General features: G+C 41.2%; 1 protein-coding gene across 9 annotated transcripts in view; it reads right to left on the reverse strand.

Moving 5' to 3' along the window:
• Positions 1 to 19,602, reverse strand: part of ST3GAL3 (ST3 beta-galactoside alpha-2,3-sialyltransferase 3) — a 184,169-nt gene that overhangs the window by 13,956 nt on the left and 150,611 nt on the right. For 8 of the 9 annotated variants that reach the window (XR_014221310.1, XM_082228914.1, XM_082228913.1 and 5 more), the window contains one exon: positions 6,664 to 6,810. The exons of the other annotated variant lie outside the window; for it this stretch is intronic. Coding sequence is in view for 7 of the 8 variants with exons in the window: in XM_082228914.1 (XP_082085040.1) it covers positions 6,664 to 6,810 (147 nt within the window). In the remaining variant the exon portion in view is untranslated. The remainder of the gene's footprint in view (positions 1 to 6,663; positions 6,811 to 19,602) is intronic. 9 annotated transcript variants of the gene reach the window in all.

Raw genomic sequence — 19,602 nt, forward strand, 5'->3', positions numbered from 1 at the left:
TACTTTCTTTTTCAGCTGTCTCGGAACAAACTGGCAGGTTTCTGCCATATGTATATGTCACAGTCACACTAAAGTCAGAGGGTGGTATTCAACTAGGCTTTATCTGGAGTAGACCCACTGAAATTAATGAATATACCTAAATTAGGTCTATGGATTTCATTATGTCTACTCTGAGTAAAATGGTAGTCGAATGCCATCCAACTAAAACAAATCCTTTGAATATTTATTTGACAATAACCCCATTATATTATAATTTTTCTATACCACCATGGTATTTTTTAAGAGCTGGCAGTTCGGAAATATTCTTATAAATAAAAATCAAGCCTAGTGAGGTTCACTGCATAGGACTGGGAATTCTGTGCATGGTGAAAACTGAAGGAAGGTCACCTTTATTTTGGATAAGTTAATCCAGGACACTTTTGTTTCTGGTTCTGCCCATTATAGTTTCTGGATTCACACACTGCCCAAATGTGACTATAGAAGAAAAAAGGTTGCCCATCCTTGATCTAGACTACAGAAACTGGGGGGAAAATCACTGCAGAGGAGTGTTCTGGGGCAAGGAAAAAATGGCAAGGTTGTTCTTTGTAAATTATGTGGACATTTGTTGTAAAACAGGACTGAGTAACCTAGCTCATGGGCCTGATCTAGTACCACAAGCAAATTTCCCTGCCACACCTAGTCCCCACTGATCTTGGCAGTGGAAGAAAAAATATAAATGTAGACAAAGCGCCGGAGTGGGTGGAGCTTAGCACCCTGATTGAATTGCAAATTGCCTTCTCCCTAGTCATCAGACTGATCATCTGATGAGCAGAAATGGGGAAATAACCCACCTCCTCAGCCAATCAACAGGGTTCAACAGAAGAACTGCCTCACCTTCATAAAGAGAACAGCTTTACAAGTAAAATAACAAACAATTCTCATAATGAAGCATTTCTCTCTTTTTCAGTTAAATAGATTGTGTATGGAATATGTTTGGGACCAGTGTTGTACATTCAGCCTATACAACTGTGGATCAAACAGACTTCTACAGTATGTTCTATATAGTGGCCATACTGATAAGACAACATACTTCCAGTGTCACTCTGACTTTCCCCTTTTTTTCAAGAAGCAAGATGTTTCTCTATTACCTCCAGCAGCATTGTAAACAATGCCAGCTATGCCACGCTGCAGCAACTGGTATATGCATTCGCAATGTAATCTTTTAGTGTTATTTTTTTCTACTCAGAAAAAAATAACCCTAAAGTCCTGTCTGTGTAGTGTTTGCTTTTGGGTGGAGATGTTGTTGCCTAGTCATAGCTATACTAAAATTATGGATTCCTCAAGTATATTATCTTGACAAATATCATTTCTAGAGGAAAGAGGACTCAAAAGGGACTCAGGAGTGCTTTCCTTCTTGTCTGAATCTAGAGGAATCTAGAGTCATACATGGAAGACTCTAAACAGTTTCAAAATGACTAAGGAAGACCCTTCCACACTGTTGGTGAGGGTCATTTTGATTTTGAGCCTTACAAGGTGCTTGTTTAACAAAATTTTGCTTACCCCTCATCAATGAGTTATGACTTCACTTATTGACTAAAAGCACTGAAAGGCGGGAGCAGGCTCATATCTCACAAAACAATTGTGTCAAATGGCACCTGAAATTTTGTTTCATAAGATTTGGTATACAAGCGTTAAGGATTGGGCTCCCTGCCCAACAGAGCAGTACCCCCTGTACTCCCTCTCAGTGACCCTGAATATTAGATAAACACCTGTTTAAAAAACCCACACACACCTCAACCCTTTGGCTAAACAAAGTAGACAGAGTCTTTCACCAACAGCTTTATTTGCATAGGCATTGTGCACATTACCTTCAATGTAAGCACAATCTCTCAGCCAACTTTATGCTCATGAGGACCTAAGATGAAAGCTTGAATGTTCATATTTTTGGACCAAAACCAAGCACTTGCTCACATTTTAGATTTTCCAGTATTAGGAGTTATATATGAATTAGCTGTGGGAAAGGTAAAGACACAGCTGAGCTGATCACTGAGTCTTGGAAAGCCCCATGCATAGTCTTCCGCAAGCACCAATCAGCTAATTGTTGTGTTCTGCAAAGGCCTGTACACAGCATTTTGCAAGCGCCAGCAATTACCTTAAAGTCAGGGCTTGTGCGGCACTGTGCACCTAGCATCATACCATGGGGGTGTGGTAGATAACGATATGACCTTCTGCAAAGGTGGTTCCTGGTGTGAAAGCTCCAACAGGGAGCCACTTGAAAATGCATCTGGAGCAGGATAGGAGAGGCTTCATTGCTCTCAGATATCCTCTGTCCACTGAGATCCACTAGTCTGCCAGGTTCGTATTTAGGGATAAGGTTTTGCAGCTGCCATTCACTCTGCTGGACTCTTTCTCTGAATATACAGAGAAGAGGTGTTCTTATATTGCATTAACAGTGCTCAGTGTTTACTAGTTTTGCTTCCTGTCTGAACTCCTCCCAACCACCTCCCAGTGTTTCTAATTCTGGCAGTGGGCTGGATGGGCTACCTTTAAAGATCAAGGTCACCCTCATGTTAGGGAGGGGACCAGGACTGTTACATTTGAAGTGGGTGTCCAATAATGCCTGTTGGGAAATGTTTGATAACTATTACCATAAGGATGCAACTATACAAATTTACTCATGAGTTGTCCCACTGAGTTCAGTGAGTCCTACCTGCTCCATCTAGGCTGGATGCTTCCTGGATGATTTGCATACCTTCATATGCATATAATTTACACCACAGATATGTAGCTGGTAGCCAGAAATGCATGATTTCACAGTAACATACTGTGCTTTCAGCATTTTTGCCCTTAAAAATCTGACAAAACCTTCAGCCTTACATAGTGCAGCAGGTAATAGAAAAAGGCTATTTGTTTCTATCCTGAGGTTTTATCACTCATGTCTTTGCACAGGAGGGGCCATCTCCACCCAGCTGCAAACAAATGCAATTCATTGGCTTTGTGTGTATTGAGAAGAAATTCCCTAGAGATGAGTCACTAGGTTTTTAAATGGTGTCCAGGGAGATGTCAAGCAGACATTGCGTGTAAATCAATGACACACCTTGCGTTAGGGAACACACACCGTAGCCTGCAGGTCTGTTCCCTCTAAGACACAGCACAATAGAATTGCCGGTTGATGGACATTCCCAGAGAGGCTCCTATTAATGACTGTGCACATGCGCGTGCACGCAAATATACACTTTTGGGACTAGAATTTTCTATTTATTTCTATTATGTGAAAACAATGGAGATTTGGGCTGGGGTTCTTTTACCTTCCTGAACTGAGTTTAGCAGAGATCAGAAGGTCAGCGGTTTGAATCCCCACAACAGGGTGAGCTCCCATTGCTCGGTCCCTGCTCCTGTCAATCTAGCAGTTCGAAAGCACATCAAAGTGCAAGCAGATAAATAGGTACCGCTCCGGCGGGAAGGTAAACGGAGTTTCCGTGTGCTGCTCTGGTTCACCAGAAGCGCCTTAGTCATGCTGGCCACATGACCCGGAAGCTGTACGCCGGCTCCCTCGGCCAATAAAGCGAGATGAGCGCCGCAACCCCAGAGTCAGTCACAACTGGACCTAATGGTCAGGGGTCCCTTTACCTTTACCTATATATATTGTTTAGAGTACACAGATCTCTTTTATCAGACTATTCCATCCTTCTCTTTTGTATCAGAACAGAAGTTCTAACAGGGCAGTACACAGGGCAGTACCAAGTGAAACGCAACAAGCAATTTCTTCTCATTTCCTAAAATATCATGGTGGGGAACCTCTGGTCTGTGGGATGAATTGAGCCACTAGCTCTCCCTGTTTGGCATGCAAGGTAATTTCCCCCAAACCACACCCAGCTGCCCTGGGGCAGGTGGAGATGTGGCTGCTGATCCATGAAGAAAGCACGACTGAACTCCCTGTGCATAAACAGATGGGGAGTGGAGGCATGCCTTTTCCCAGGAGCGGGGTTTCAATGAAACTACTGTCAATGGAAACCCTCCTGGAGCAAGTTGAGCCCTCACCACACCAGAAAGCAGGTTTTGGCTCTTATGTCATTGTGATGTCAAGTGATTGACAGGTGGGCAACCTCACCCACCTGTCAAATTTACCTGCAAAGCCAATCCTAAAAAAGGTCTGTATTGCAGAGCCAGAAAGGTTCTCCATTCCTGCTATACATGATGCCACACTGGAAGCAAAACACACTTTGTGCTTAGTCACACAGGCCATCATTTTCAAGGTTCTCTCAGTCTTCTGTAGATTGATTTGTCTGAAAATTTACAGAAAATGCACTTTTTCTTGTTGTACACTGGACTTTACTCCCCTGTCCTATGACAAAACAGTTTAGACTCAGGTCATTCATTCATCCAATAGTTGTTTTAGGCCTCAAAAATGTTACGCCTACCTTCCTGGATGAATCCCAAAGACTTATTTTAAAAGGCATAGGTTTTAAGTTCAAATGAAACTGTTCAAGGCTTTACTGTACATGTAAATATTACTACAGAATAGAAGAAAGAAAATTATATTCAACACACCCTCAGTACCCTTCCCTCCCATTGTTATGGATAATTGTGTCCCAAGAGCTATGATGATTAATTTCCTCCTCTCTTTCACAACACGTATAAACCTTGTACCTATTTGGCACTAACACTGATGTTCAAAAAGCTTCAAAGTTTCATAGACAGAACTGGCTCTTTATGGCATACGGTGGGATATCCTGCCAACAAGCACCTGTAAAGTAAAAGGAGCATATAGAACCTTGCATAAAGGTAAGTAAGGATATAACCTCAGCTGACCCAGTATCAAAAGGACAAAGCTGCTCTTTCCAGAGCACTGGTTATGAGAGACAATACATGTACTTTTACCATGGATCACTAATAGCACAATATTCTTCTCACCTCTTGGCATTTGCATAGTCTACTGATCATGGAACACCAGTCTTGCAGCACTACAAACTCTCACTTGTTACACTCCTGGGAAAAGCAGAAGATGACAAACCAAGCCACTGCCCCTTTTACCTTTCATCTTAATTCCCAAGTGGCTAACAATTACTAGCTGTCATTAATATTAAAAAGGCGAGGCGAGGCAGAAATGCAATCCCCTCTCATGTAGTTAGATTCCATAATATTATAAACAATTAGTCCAGAGGGGAGAAGAGAAGGCTAGAGAAGAATTAAATATTGATACTTGGGAGCAGATGGCTCTGCTTGTATTAGGGGAAATGAAACCTAAGAGAACTTGGGTTTGAGAGGTGAGGATTAGCCTGGTACCCACAGACCAGATAATGAGAAAAGGCAATCTACATGGGAGATGACGTGAAAGCAATTCATTCTTCATACCTCTTTCTAATGGTTCTGCATGTAACCTGGAATCCTTATGGGAAGGCAGAGATACTTCATAAAGGCTGGTCATCCTCCTGCACCTTTGTCTACAGAGCTCCTCATATATCAGTGAGCAGCTCCTCCATTAGTATGGTTTGCAGGTCAAGGATACTTTAATGTTGGACTCTACTGAAGACTGGTCTGTCTATAACAGCTGCATTTGCCTGTCATTTTTACTGACAATCAGGTGCGTCTCACAGATTACTTTAGCCTGTAGCAGCCATAAGGCAAATATTCATCTCCATAAAACTTTTTGCAGCAAAAATAGTTCAGATATGGGACAAATTGTTTCACTGCTGAATGGGAGTAAGGAAGGGTAAGTTAATCTGTCCTGCCTTCTACACCAGAGGTGGGGAACCTTTTTCAACCTGAGGGACACATACCCTCATGGACAACCTTCCACGGGCTCTATGCCACTGGTGAGCAGGGTCAGAGGCAAAAGGGAGTGGAGCAGCAAGTATGACTCCAAAAGCAACTGAGACAGTGCAGAGTGGGGCCATTGAAGGGTACAGTCTGGGAAGAGTCATGAGAGCCAGACAGAATGGCTTGAATGGCTGCATCTGGCCCCTGGTCCTGTGGTTCCCCACCCCTGGTCCACATACCGTATTTTTCGCCCTATAGGATGCACTTTCCCCCCTCCAATATAGTTCCATTTAGGGATCTCCAATTAAAAAAACTTATCCATAGCCTCACAAAACTATATGGTTTTTCAGCATTGTTCTGGGAAAACCATGATGGTTACAAACTATTTAAAACCAGTTTGGGTCTGTAGCTTGGATGTCGCTTAAGTAGCAATTGTAAGTTACATAAATGGAAAATGGCCAACAACGCCTTGCGAAGGCCCTCATTGTTCTTCTAAATTATCTGTTCTCTATCACACTTTCCTGTACCTTTTCCTTTATAATGGCTGGTCGGGAAGTGAAAAAAACACAGGATTCTGCTGTAATGAAATATGAGCTTCCACTATTTGTATGAGTTCCTAGCAGCACAACATCCAGGTGATATTGGATTTGCTTTGTTGTCTTTTCTAGCTTCCTCCATGGAGGGAAAACCACTAGTTAACTATTTTGCTTTATAAATAGCTGGCTCAGTTCAAGGGTCCACAAAGTCTACCATCTTGTTTCTAAAAGTGGCCAATATATGCTTTCAGGAAATCAATGAGAAGTGTAGGAAGAGAGCAGCCCTCCACCATTGTTTGTTTCCTGCACCTGGTATTCAGAGATATTCTGCTTCTGAACATGGATTTAGCTATCAAGGCTACTGCCTACTGAACATAGAGTACCTTACCTCTTTGATGGCAGACATCTTGATGTTTTCATAGTAATGTAGTGGTGCATTTGGAGAGCTCATGTCATAACCAAATCCAGCCACTGCTACCTCATCACAATTGTGGAGCACCATGGTTATTGCTACACTTCCCAGAGTAGGGATGTTCTGTGGAGGAAAGGGGAAGGAAGCACAATGCAAGCTATTAAGTTAAGTTTTCATTTTCTTAAGCAATAGCATTTTAATGGCACCCAAGTGTGTGTGTGTGTGTGTGTGTGTGTGGAACTAGTGCAAATCCCTATTGGAGCAGAATGTGGGAGCAAGTTGCACATGGGAAATGGGAAGGAAGGATCCATGGCAATTGACAAGAAGAGGAAGGGAGTTAATTGAGAAGAGAAAAATAGCTTTGCAGAACACAGACGGCGAGGAGGGAAGGAGAGAAGAAAGGATTTCAACTGGAACGGCTATGGAAAAACAAAGAGGCATAAATACTTTCACAATAATCCCCGAGAGAAGAGCCACAGATCATAACTCTGGCATTGAGTGTTGATGGCACACAGCAGCTTCAAAGCAACTGCAGGGAGTCTGACAGAAGAGCAGTGGGCTGGATTCAACTAAGTAGGTGTGCTAGCAGGAGTCAGTGCAATGAGTTCTGCTAGTGCAAGGCACTTTCCTCCCTCCCCTCCTCTCCCCGCCCTCTGCACTGGCTCAGCGGTGGGAAGGATGGGGTCTGAAGAACCCCCAGAACAGCATGCAGGAGGAGGAGACATTAGATTATTCCACTGGGAAAGCTGAAATGCTTGTACTGACGGAGAAATTGTAAGAGCACAATGTTGAATCCTTCCCAGGATCTTTAAACGAGGCCATTCAGTATTAACGGATCATGTTATTTGTTGTTGGTTCACTTCCTGCTGCTAACGATATGTGGTGGGAGCTGTTTAATAAGTTGGGTTCTGTTGTTAATTAATTATTTAATAAGTAAATGTGTATACATTCAAGAGCTAGAATAATAAGCCATTCGAACTAATATGATAATAGCAATGTGCGTGTCTTCCCTCTGTAGAAAGTTTCCAGTTACTCAGACTTCTTTCAGACGTTGGCACTAGCAAAAATCAGGAGTACCTTAATCTTTAGAGGACAATACAAACTTCCACCTTACTATACTTCTGCCACTTGTCTCATTCCTCTCTCACTGCCTAGCTGCTCAAGAAAGAATCTGTACCAAGGTGATCCTTAATGCAGAATATCTTGCTCCAGATTATGTCTGCCTTAGAGCAGGGGCATATAATTCAAAGCATTCTGAGGGTGACTTTTATACTTTTATTAATATAAGACGGTGACATCAGTAGTTTGGCTAGCATTTTGTAACACAGTTTTGTCTGTATACATTAACTTTAAATGATTCATTATATACAGTCCTAAACATTCCTTTGCCATCTTAAAAGTTTTGATTTGCCCCGTAAGGATAAATAAGCAGGCCACTGACCCTTATAAATCCAAACATCTGAATTTCTACAGACAAAATCCAACACCTACTCTTATTTTTGTTTCCCATCTCACAAGTCTTTTTGCATCCTCACCTCCCTGCTGCCTCTCTTCTTCTCTTTATCTCACAGATCTATGTGCACCACCATTTTTCCTCCACTCTTCCTTTTTACCATGTTTTCTTCTCTATCATTTGGTTCCTTATGTTTGTTCTTTCATGCTCACCTCAGTGACAACAACAGAACATAACATTTTCACTCTCCCAACAATTCATATGCAGAGGGAATACAAACATACACACATCATTTGATCTGTAGTCTGCCTTTCTATAGTTAAAACCATGCTGAAGGTGGCTTACAACATGGAATATTTTACATAATTACAAATACAGTGGTGCCTCGCAAGACGAAATTAATCCGTTCCGCGAGTCTCTTCGTCTTGCGTTTTTTTTGTCTTGCGAAGCACGGCTATTAGTGGCTTAGCGGCTATTAATGGCTTAGCGGCTATTAACGGCTTAACGGCTTTAAGAAAAAGGAAACAAACTCGCAAGAACTCGCAAGACGTTTCGTCTTGCGAAGCAAGCCCATAGGGAAATTCGTCTTGCGGAACGACTCAAAAAACGGAAAACTCTTTCGTCTTGCGCGTTTTTCATCTTGCGAGGCATTTGTCTTGCGAGGTACCACTGTATAACACAAGTAGGCATAAACAATAAAAAGCACAACCAAAAGTATGCAACTAAATTGAACCATTTCCATATAAATCATGGTAAGATCTAAAAAGAAAGATACAAAAACTAATATCAATAACAGTAACAACCCCGCCAACAACCCTCATCCCTGCCCCACAAACAGTACTCCAACCTAGTAATCTGTTCAGCAACCTCAGCTTTTGTAGCTGGGTCCCGTCCTCCCAGGCCAGGTGCAAGGCAGGAGCAGGTCTTCTAGAACTCACAGCCAAGATCTCAGACACAAAAGAAGCCATGCAGTAGGGGTGGCTTGTGGTTGAAGCAGGCATGCAGATTCTGGCAGCAGCACCTTACACCTCTACATCCAAGAAGGAGCAATGCAGATTATACAATTCTTCTATCCCGACTATAACTGCTTGACTTGATTAGGGTGAGAAAGACCACAAGGAATGGGTATTCAAATTATTCAAGGGAGCTACAAATAATCGGGGGTGGAGGGGTGGTGGAATTGGCCTGTGAGGTTTTTGTTATGTCAGCCTGTGCTAGTGAAAGCTTTATCACAGAGTTTATACACAGCCCTGATTTTAAATCTTGGACCTCATGCTAGCAACCAAGTGTTCTGAGCAACATGATTGCATGTCTTACAACCAGGGTGTCCCAAACTGTGATCCACGGACCGCCAGTGTTGCAAGCTTCATTCAAATGGTCCACGGTGTGTCTTTGGATTTGTGTTTGAAGGTGGGAGATGGGACATCCATTGCATTAAATATTCACATTTATTTTTATTGCTCCCTTTATTTCTCATATTATACTTTAATGTATTACAAATTTCTATGGAATTAAAATTGCAAGAACAGGCAAAAAAAAAACATTAAGTGGTCCACCAATACCTTCAGCAACTTTCAAATGATTCATGGGATGTGGGGGGAGTTTGAAAATTGCTGACATACACGTATGCCAGTCGCAATGGAGAGAAGCAGAAGCAGTTTGAAGCAGGGCATAGCAGTTACAGGATCAGTAGCTTCAGAACAGTGTACAGTGGTACCTCCGGTTAAGAACTTAATTCATTCTGGAGGTCTGTTCTTAACCTGAAACTTTTCTTAACCTGAGGTACCACTTTAGCTAATGGGGCCTCCTGCTGCCGCCGCGTCGCCAGACCATGATTTCTGTTCTCATCCTGAAGCAAAGTTCTTAACCCGAGGTACTATTTCTGGGTTAGCAGAGCCTGTAACCTGAAGTGTCTGTAACCTGAAGCGTCTGTAACCCGAGGTACCACTGTAAATCCTATGCATGGTGACACTATGATACCCGCTAACTCACACTGTATTTCTGTAAAGCAAGGAGAGCAACATTTTCTGCAGCAGTGGGCTTGATGTATGAGAAAATTCCTGTTGCTTCAGTGCCTTGCCAGCTTTATGGGGTGTGGGGGTCATTTCTATGTCACTGCTTTTTGGATTGGGAGGAAATGGTTGCAGTAAATCTCTTTGGAGAAATACCTGACACCTACATTGTGTATAGAAGTTTTAGTTGTTATTTGATCCAATGGTGGGGGACAGGCCACCTATAATGCTGATTCCTCAAAAGAATAATGAGCAAAATGTGATTCTTTTGGTCTAACAGTTGTCACAAGTCTTCAAGACAGCTCTCTGCAATTTGTCTTGTTAAAACCAGCCAACTTTACATGGTTAACAACAGAGGGTTATAATCAACATCCTTGCCAGAAAACCAGTTCCAGTCCCTAAAACACAGCGTCTAACACCCTTGCAGTCACTATAAACACAATCAATGAGACTGACTATAAATCCAAGTAAACATACATACAAACATACAAAACAACAAGACACAATTCTAGCCAAACTTCTGAGGCTGGATGAAAAATGAACCCTAATGGGCTTTGACATCCCTAAGGAATGGCTGTTGGAGTTTCAAACCACAGTCCATTCTTGTCCCTGAAGCCGAGACTTTCAGCCCCCTTTGAGGTTCACATTTGCATCTGTCTGAGATCACTTGCAAGAATTAGTATTTTAAACTCTTTTGTTACTTCCAGAAGCCCTGTATATTGAGCATCTATCCAGATTTGTTTGCATAAAGTTTGTGGGGAGGTTGCATTACATCAGTTATTTATTGAGCATGCATTCTGATTTGTTTGTGGCAATGTTATAAGATAGTGTGGCAAGCGTTATCCCACATTTTCCAGTGCATGTACCTGCTACTTTATCATTAAAAATCTGATTCTTCAGGGAAGTGAGTTTGTTGTGAAAGAGTACCAAATCAAACCTGAATTTGCTGGTATGTGATTGAATCCTACCCAAAAACAGCAAGGCTCTGGAAGGTCCCTTTGTTCAGGGAACATGCCTTGGCTGTGATCCACTTAAAAATAAGTATAATGTTATACTTATAAATTTATAAGTATACATTCTGTATAACATAATGGATAACAATTAGCTTTACAATATTTTTATTCGAATTGTCTTGCAGGTATTAACTTAGGTTTTCCAGCTTGCAAATAGTCATTAAAATATTTATTGACAATACAGCAATTATTCACAAATGTTTTTAAAGAGCAGCTTTCAATTGGTGAAATTTGAAACCAACACTAAGTTAATATGCCAGTAAAGTCAGCCAAGATATCATAATACATCTATATTGTTTTTTTGAGAACATTTGGATTTTCGCAACATTTATTCTTCCGCAAGTAATACCGACACGCAGTCTCACAAATGGAGCGGCAATCCCTTGCCAAGTGCTTGTTGGGTAGATCTTTTTAGCAAAAGCAATTGTATTAAAGCCTGTCTCAGACCACAAACATGCCTATAGGACCATACATGCCAAGGCCATGATGAAAGGCACCACAGGTATACCTACCTCTTCTTTAGATATATCCAACATCCAGCAATTCTAGCCAGGTGGTTGAGCTTTCCTTCTATCACTTTTGGGTGGAGAAAAGTTTTGTGTATGAAAGCATTTTCACTATTAAATAGAAATGGTAAGTGTGTGAAACTCTGTATGACATCAGAGAAAGAAAAATGAGAATCCATAAAATAAAAATGGCTTATTTATGATTTTTAAAAAGCACAGAAAACCTCTGATAATGTTTCAGAAGCTTCCACCATGCTGTGCAAGACTATGCATTTGTTCAAGACATAAGGGATGAAGACATGGACACTACCTTGCATATGTGAAGTAAAGGATCCAACAAAAGCAAGGAATAAGAGGGCTAATTGATGGAAAACTTAGCGTGTATGATGAGCAGTCTGAAGGTGACCCAGAAGGACTACTTCTCATGAGGTGGAAGGCCATCAGACCAGAGCTGCTCTCAGCACAGCTGAATGATAGGTAAATAAGCTATGCTGATAACAGAACAGAGTGTTCCTCATTATACAGACACTATTTTAATTGAGAGCATGAGTGACTGCAGTGCCTGTGGGGGAAATCCTCCTGTTCAACAAAGCATCACAAAGGCTGACCAATTGGCATATGAAGTATAATGCAGAAAAGGCAAAAATCAGTGCTGGTTTGGAGAACCAGAGAACTAAACAGCACATTTGTGACTAGTGTAAAAATATCTGCAATTTTGATATCTTAACCCCTAATCATGTTTGGGTTGTAGCCCACAAATGAAACTGGAGTAGAAATAATATTAAATCTATTGGCATGGGTATCAAGCAACATTTTATAAATTCTCTGGCAAGTAGAGAACTGCTCATATGGTGTAACCATACTTCTGGATTTTTACCAGTCATTCTGAAGCTACTAAATATAATTAAAATAATTTTGTAAGAGATGCACCTTTATTTGAAAAAGTACATCCTTTAATGCAGGAGTGCGGAACCTCTGACCGCCAGGCTTAATTAGGCCCACCAGGCCTTCCCCTATTTCACCTGCTTGGACATTTTGGTCAAGTCACACTCATCTGTCCCACACCTGACATCATATATCACATAAAGTGCCAATCAGCTGCTTGGTGGCACATGCAAGGCCCTTTGGCAAAGGGCTTCAAAAAACCTGACTATCAGCAAGGCCCCTTGTAAAGTGTTCCACAAGATCGGACTGGTGGAGACTTTGCCATAGGCTTCACAAGACAACAGCTGGTTGTCAGGTCTTCCAGAGTCCTTTGAAAGGTGTTTTGTGGGCTGTGCATTTCAAACTGCCTCTAAATGTTTCATTTGACATCCTCCTTCAAATGAAAGGACATATATTTTAAATTATTGTATATTTTATTTTAGAAAATTTATGCCCTGACTTTCAGCCCCCGAATGGACCTCAAGGTGGTTTTCTTATTAAAATAATAAATTACATTAAAATAATATAGATGTGTGAGGATATTAGGCAGAGTGTGACATGATGATGCCTCAAATTTCACTAGCAGAATATTACATTAAAAACTGTTTGTGCAGCCTGGATAGTTGTTTAATTGTCAATAACAATTTAATAACTAGCCACAATTCATTAATCTAGCATCCACGAGGAACTGTTCTGTTCATAAATAGTACATACTGTGTTGTCCAAAATTCACAAAGCTGAAATTATTTGTAAACAAAGCAAGTGCAAGTGTGTTTGCTTGACTGCCTTGCTTCCTAACTGAAGCAGAGTGGAATTGTATAAACTCAACAGTTTATTACTACAAATGTGCTCTACCATGTTCAGTAGATCACAGTTAAAACATAGGCATGTAAAAGTTGTTTAAAATAATATGGATCCCTTTTTAAAATAATATGCTTGAAGTGACCTCACACAAATATTAGTCCAGGACATCTGTTCTCTTTCTGCATATGAGTTTCTACTAAATATGTTTGTAATGAGAGACAACCCTTTTCCTAAGAACAGAAAGATCCCACAAAGTTAATTTGTGTTCCAAGCTCAATACGTCTGCCAAATTTTCACTTACATGTGAAGTGATGCTAGACCATGGAGTGTCACTAGGGGAATATGTGGGGTGGAGTTGGGGTTCAGTCTGAGTTGATAACTATATATAGTTGACAGATTTAATGGCTCAGTACAAGTTAAAACAAGACTTTCAAGAAGAACTGTTGAAATCCACCCCTACTCCATAAATGTATGGAGCCATATAGAGAAGATCTGAAGAAGACAGGATTTCCATACATTGGAGCATACGCAAAATATCTATACAAACACTTTGGCAGAATACTACAATCCTCACCCCCATGCTGCTGCAGTCTTTCAATCATGCCTCCTCTCTGTTAAGTGCAGCAGAATTGAAACCCTAGAGGAGGGAACTGGAAGGTGAATGGAAGAGAATAGTACAGTTCTGTTCTGGGAAAGAGTCTGGTAACCACATGAACAAAGTAGACTGCATGGGATAGCAGTTCTACCGATTTAAAGCAGAAGCACTTCTTTACTCAAAGCCTGTTGGCTTATACTGGCAGCAGCAGGCCTAAAACCAGCAGGAATTACTGGTGCAACTTCCACCACTGTTGGCCAATATGGATCCTGCTAGACTGCCTCCCAACACCAAAGGGCCCATCATGGGCTACATACCATTATGCCTAAACTACAAAACAGCTGAGAAGTGATGATTCTGTGAATCTCACAGTCTCCCCGACCTCAGAGGTTAATCCCCAAGGGTGTGAGGGATGTCAGAACATGACAGAGATATAAATCCATGACTTGAAACATAACACTAAATCTGTAGTATGCAGTTTCTCTAGGCAAGGTTGAGGTGCCTTGAGGGAGAAAAATTCAGTCTTATTCACAAGAGGCCCAAATTACAACTCCCAGCCATTGCCATGACAATAGAATGAAACAAACAATCACAGAATATGTTTCCAAAGAGGGTGGATATCAATCATGTATTATCTTCAGGTCTTAATGAAATGGTGAATAGTATCAATTTTTATTTTAAGATTTGTCAAACAAAAATGAAAAGTCAGGAAACTGTGAATGCAACTATACACAAATGATTTAAAAATGATAATGCAAATGAAGAACTTGATGCAATTAGACTTCATAGAATCATAGAGTTGGAATAGACCACAAGGGCCATCGAGTCCAACCCCCTGCCAAGCAGGAAACACCATCAGAGCACTCCTGACATATGGTTGTCAAGCCTCTGCTTAAAGACCTCCAAAGAAGGAGACTCATGATTTCTAAATAGTCTGATGATTTTGATGTCCACCTTACAAGGAGCTTCCTCATATAACTCATAGGTCTACTGGCATCCAAGTGAGAATAAAGTTTTACTGGCTTCTGTGCATGGTGGGGGAGTCACCAATGCTACACTGCACATTCGAAACAAGAGGAAGAGGCCAGGCATAAATAACTGATACTCATCAGACAGTACAAAAAACTTTAGACAATGGGGTAAATCTATCCTAGGTCATAAAATGACCCCATGAAGCTCCTGTAACTCACATTAATTGGCTTTGGCCAAATAAAAAAATTGTTGTTAGCACTTGAATTCTGATCAGCTTCTCAGTGAGGATATTGACAACCATGTTTCTTAACTGTGTTGCCACTGCCAATGGGGAAGAAAATTGTGCCTTCTTGGCTGTAATGACAGAGCATTAGAGCAGACAGGTTTCTCTGACCCACTCTTCAGCAATGTGGGAAAATTACATCCTTCCACTAGAATGAAGAGAGTGTGATTTTCCTCCCAATCAATGGTGGTAAAAACCATTAAGAAACACACACACTGATAGTCATGGGAAGTTAAAGGGCTCTGAATGATGCCCCCTATCACCCCACTATCATTCCCCATTGCAATCTGGATGGCTGGTGGGTGAAAGAAAACAAGGAACAGAGAGAACAGGGAAAGAAGGAACAAGAATGGGGTGGATTGACCTGCTTGACTCCCTGTGAAAGGATGGTAAAGAACAGTACATTGACATCAATGGGCCATGCAGAGCTGCTGACACTACTATTATCTTAACCCTGGGCTTTTGACACCTGAGGTTTGTATTTTTAGGACCCACCTTATTTTTGTATCTAAGTTATTCTGTACTGTTTTAAATATTGTGTAATATTATGTTTTAATAAATGTAACTCACTCTGGGGCCTTAGGGTGAAGGGCGAGTACTAAAATGTGACAATTGTAATAACAGTAAGTAACCAAGAAATACATTAACAGATAAATGTGCATGGTGGGAGTTGTAAGTCAGCAGCATCCAGAGGGCACCATATTTGCTACCCGTTTTAATGGCTAAGAGCGTTAGAAGAGTCCTGCTGGATCAGATCAAAGGCACCCTGTTTGCCTATGGGAAGCCTGCAAGCAGGATCTGAGTGCAACAGCACTCTTTCTATTGATGATTCCCAGAAACTGGTATTCAGAGGCATACTGCCTCAGATGCTAGATGCAAAACCATGATGGTTGTAGTCATTGATAGCCCTATTCTCCATTAATTTGCCTAATTCCCTTTTAAAGCCATCCAAGTGGGTGGCCATCACTAAATCCAGTGGAAATATATTTAACAGATTATGTGCTGTGTGAAGAAGCACTTCTGTTTTCTGCCCTGGAGTCAGCTCCACTGGACATTAGACAGGTGGGAAAAGCCTCTCTATCCACTTTCTTCTCACAATGGATACTCCTATACACCTTTTCTCATGTTTCCACTTACTTGCTCCCCCCCCAACTAAAAACCACCAAATGTTGTAACCTTTCTTCATAGGGGAGTTGCTCCAGCCCCTTAATCATTTTCCTTGCCCCTTTCTTCACCTTTCCCAGCTCTACAATAGGCTTTCTGAGGTGCTGCAACCAGAAGTACACATAGTATTCCAAGTACAGTCACACTGTATAACTGAAAAACAGCACTATCCTATTCGCAGTTTTATTTTCAATCCTTTTCCTAATGATCCTCAAGATGGAATTTGCCTTTTACACAGCTGCTGCACACTGGGTCAACACTGTAATCAATATCCACCATAACCCTGAGGTCTCATTCCTTGTCACTCACCACCAGTTCAGACCCCATTGGCATGTACATGAAATTAGGATTTCTTGCCCCAATATGCATCACTTCACATTTGCTTACATTGAATCACATATCACTCATTCACTCAATTTGGAAAGATCCTTTTGGAGTTCCTTGAAATTACTTTTTGTTTTTATCAACCTGAACAATTTGGTGTCATCATCAAACTTGACCGTATCCATTCTCACCTTGACTACAAGTAATTTATAGTCAAGTTAGAAAGCATCACCAATACAGAACAACAAACCCCTGTGTTGCAAACTTAACACAACAAACAACACAAGCAACACAAGGACCAGAATAGTAGATAGCACTGTAGTTCTTATTGCACAATATACATGATTTAGTACAACAAAAACAAAATGTGTACACTTGTAAATTCTCTAATATATTTGAAAACAAATGAACACACATTTGTCAATCTTTGAAAGTCCGTAGAAGTATAATAAGTCTATGGTTGAAACAAAGTAATAGAAGCTATCCTGTGGGCTAAGCGGTAAAACTTTTTAGGCGTTCATGGTACCGAGGTAGTAAATGAATAACAACGTAGGACAGTGATCCCGGATAATCTGACTGTTTTGCTGGAATCTTCTTCGGCACAACCCATGGATTAGAAAAATGCACAAGGAGCAGTGGTCATGAGGATATGGAAATGAAACTAACAGAACACAAAGCTTGACTCTAACAAAAACAACTATAGCAACAGAAGAATTAAGCCAAATCCATGACAAACAGATAAAAGAACTGGAAAAAGAAAATATAGATAAAAGCAACAAGCTTGAAGATGCATAAAACTTAAATAGGAGCATTAATTTACACTCTTTTTTTTTTGATGAGGGAGTGGAAGGAAGGGAATGATCCTGCACACTTCATTGCCTCATAGCTGAAATCACTGCTTCCAGCCCTCATAATCTCCTGATGATTTTGAACAGGCACACAGAGCACTTAGAGCCAAACTAGATGTGCTTAATAATCTGTCCTGGTATAAGGCAGCTAGCTACCTTTCATAAAGGAGATGGAAAATCCAGAAGAATTTTATGTGGCCCAAAAGCCTATTCTGCAGTTTGTTTTTATATTATAATAGAATGTCTTTAAGCTACACAAATATTTTCAAAATGAAAGGTAGGATTCTAGAGATTTTAAATTACATGCTTTGAGTTTAAAATGTAAAGTAAACTATTTTAAGCTCCATGGCAAACTGGCACCACTGCAAGAAGTGGCAATACTAACCCTTCCCACAGGCCTGTTACTCACTGGCATGAAGGCACAACTGTACCTATTCACTGGTTGAGGGACTGCAGGATTTGAAAGATGCTCCACTATACCAGAAGAACAACAAATATGCCACTGCCATAATTGATATTATTTATTTATTTATGCGTGTATAAAGCACTTTAATTTTTAAAAACCTCTAAGTGGAGTACAGCCTAAAAACAACAGTGTAATTAAAACAAAAGTACATCAGAAAACCAGTAAAACAGCAATACAAGCATATGAACACAAGAATTCAGGAGAGTCAGGCAAACGAAGACAGGGTCTGATCTTATAGGTCAGGGAAAGACTGGACAAGAACTCTGGAGCAATTGATGGTTGCTGCTTCACATAAAACTGAGCCAATAGTGGATAATCTGGTGAAAGTCATCTGATATATCAGTGGTACATACTGCTGGCAGTGCTATTATGGCAGTGAAGACACCCCAGTTGAAACTGGATGGACTCATGGGTGGCTTATGGGCAGTACATGGGACGAGAACGCTATACCTCTTTAATCCACAGAAACACACCTCACTAATGGCACACCTTTGCACCAGCCCCAGACCTGGAGCAAAGTTCCCTTCTATTGACTTCAATGGGAGGGAGGAAAATAAAAGAAACTGTCCTGCATTGACAACTGCCTAGCCACAACAAGGAACAGGAAATGGTGTAACTGAATCACAGCACACTGAAACAGTATATAAACCCCACAGTGAAAGATCACAACTCCAAGGGTCTGTGCTATGGGACTACAACTCACAGGGGAACTTTGGTGATGGGAAACAGAGAAAATAGCCTGACCTCACAACACACATTACTAATATTTCCCTGATACTACACTTTGAGACTCCAGACACAAATGTTCAACAGCAATTCCCATTCCACTCCAATGGGGGGAGGGGCAGGACAGAGTACCCTGTATAGCTAACAAGAAGGATCACATATTATAATAATGTATAACTGCTGCAGCCATTTTATATGTCTCGCACCCCTTTACTGCATTTTTTCTCAACTGTATTGCACTAGCACTGTTCCATCCCAACAGCAGAGAGAACTCTCTCTTGGCAAGGGTGAGGTACTCTGATCTAACCATTGCTGCTACTGGCCAAACACTAGTGAGAACTTATAACTTGCAGTATCACAGCCTGTATGCAAGCTGTGCCTGCAAATGTCAGAGTTCCCCTGCAAACTCCATGGGGAATGTGGAAGTATACTCAGGGGGTGAAGGGGAGGCTGATGCATGAGTACTAACTAAGCACCCATGTGACACCTCCATCTCCTCTCTAACCTTAAAAAATCTTACTTGCATCTAGGTCCAGGGACTATGTGCGCCTGCTCCTAATTATTGCTTTTTATTTCTGTTCTGTTACTTCCTTTGCTCTCTGCAGGCTGCTCTCTCCCAGATTTAGAATATATCCCACACTCCATTCCATGCTGATCGTGAGAGAGGCCCACCCCATGATCAGCAGCAATGGCCAGGATGTTCCCCGCTGTTCCTCTGTGGAGTTGTTGAACTAACCATTCCAGGCAGGCTTCTGTATCCTTTCAAGTTCCATGACAAACAGTAAGTCTTCCAAACTTGGTTTTGTGCCATAAGAGACATTGCAC

This window comes from Podarcis vaucheri (genome assembly GCF_965113315.1).
Source record: "Podarcis vaucheri genome assembly, chromosome: 6".
Taxonomy (NCBI): Eukaryota; Metazoa; Chordata; class Lepidosauria; order Squamata; family Lacertidae; genus Podarcis; species Podarcis vaucheri.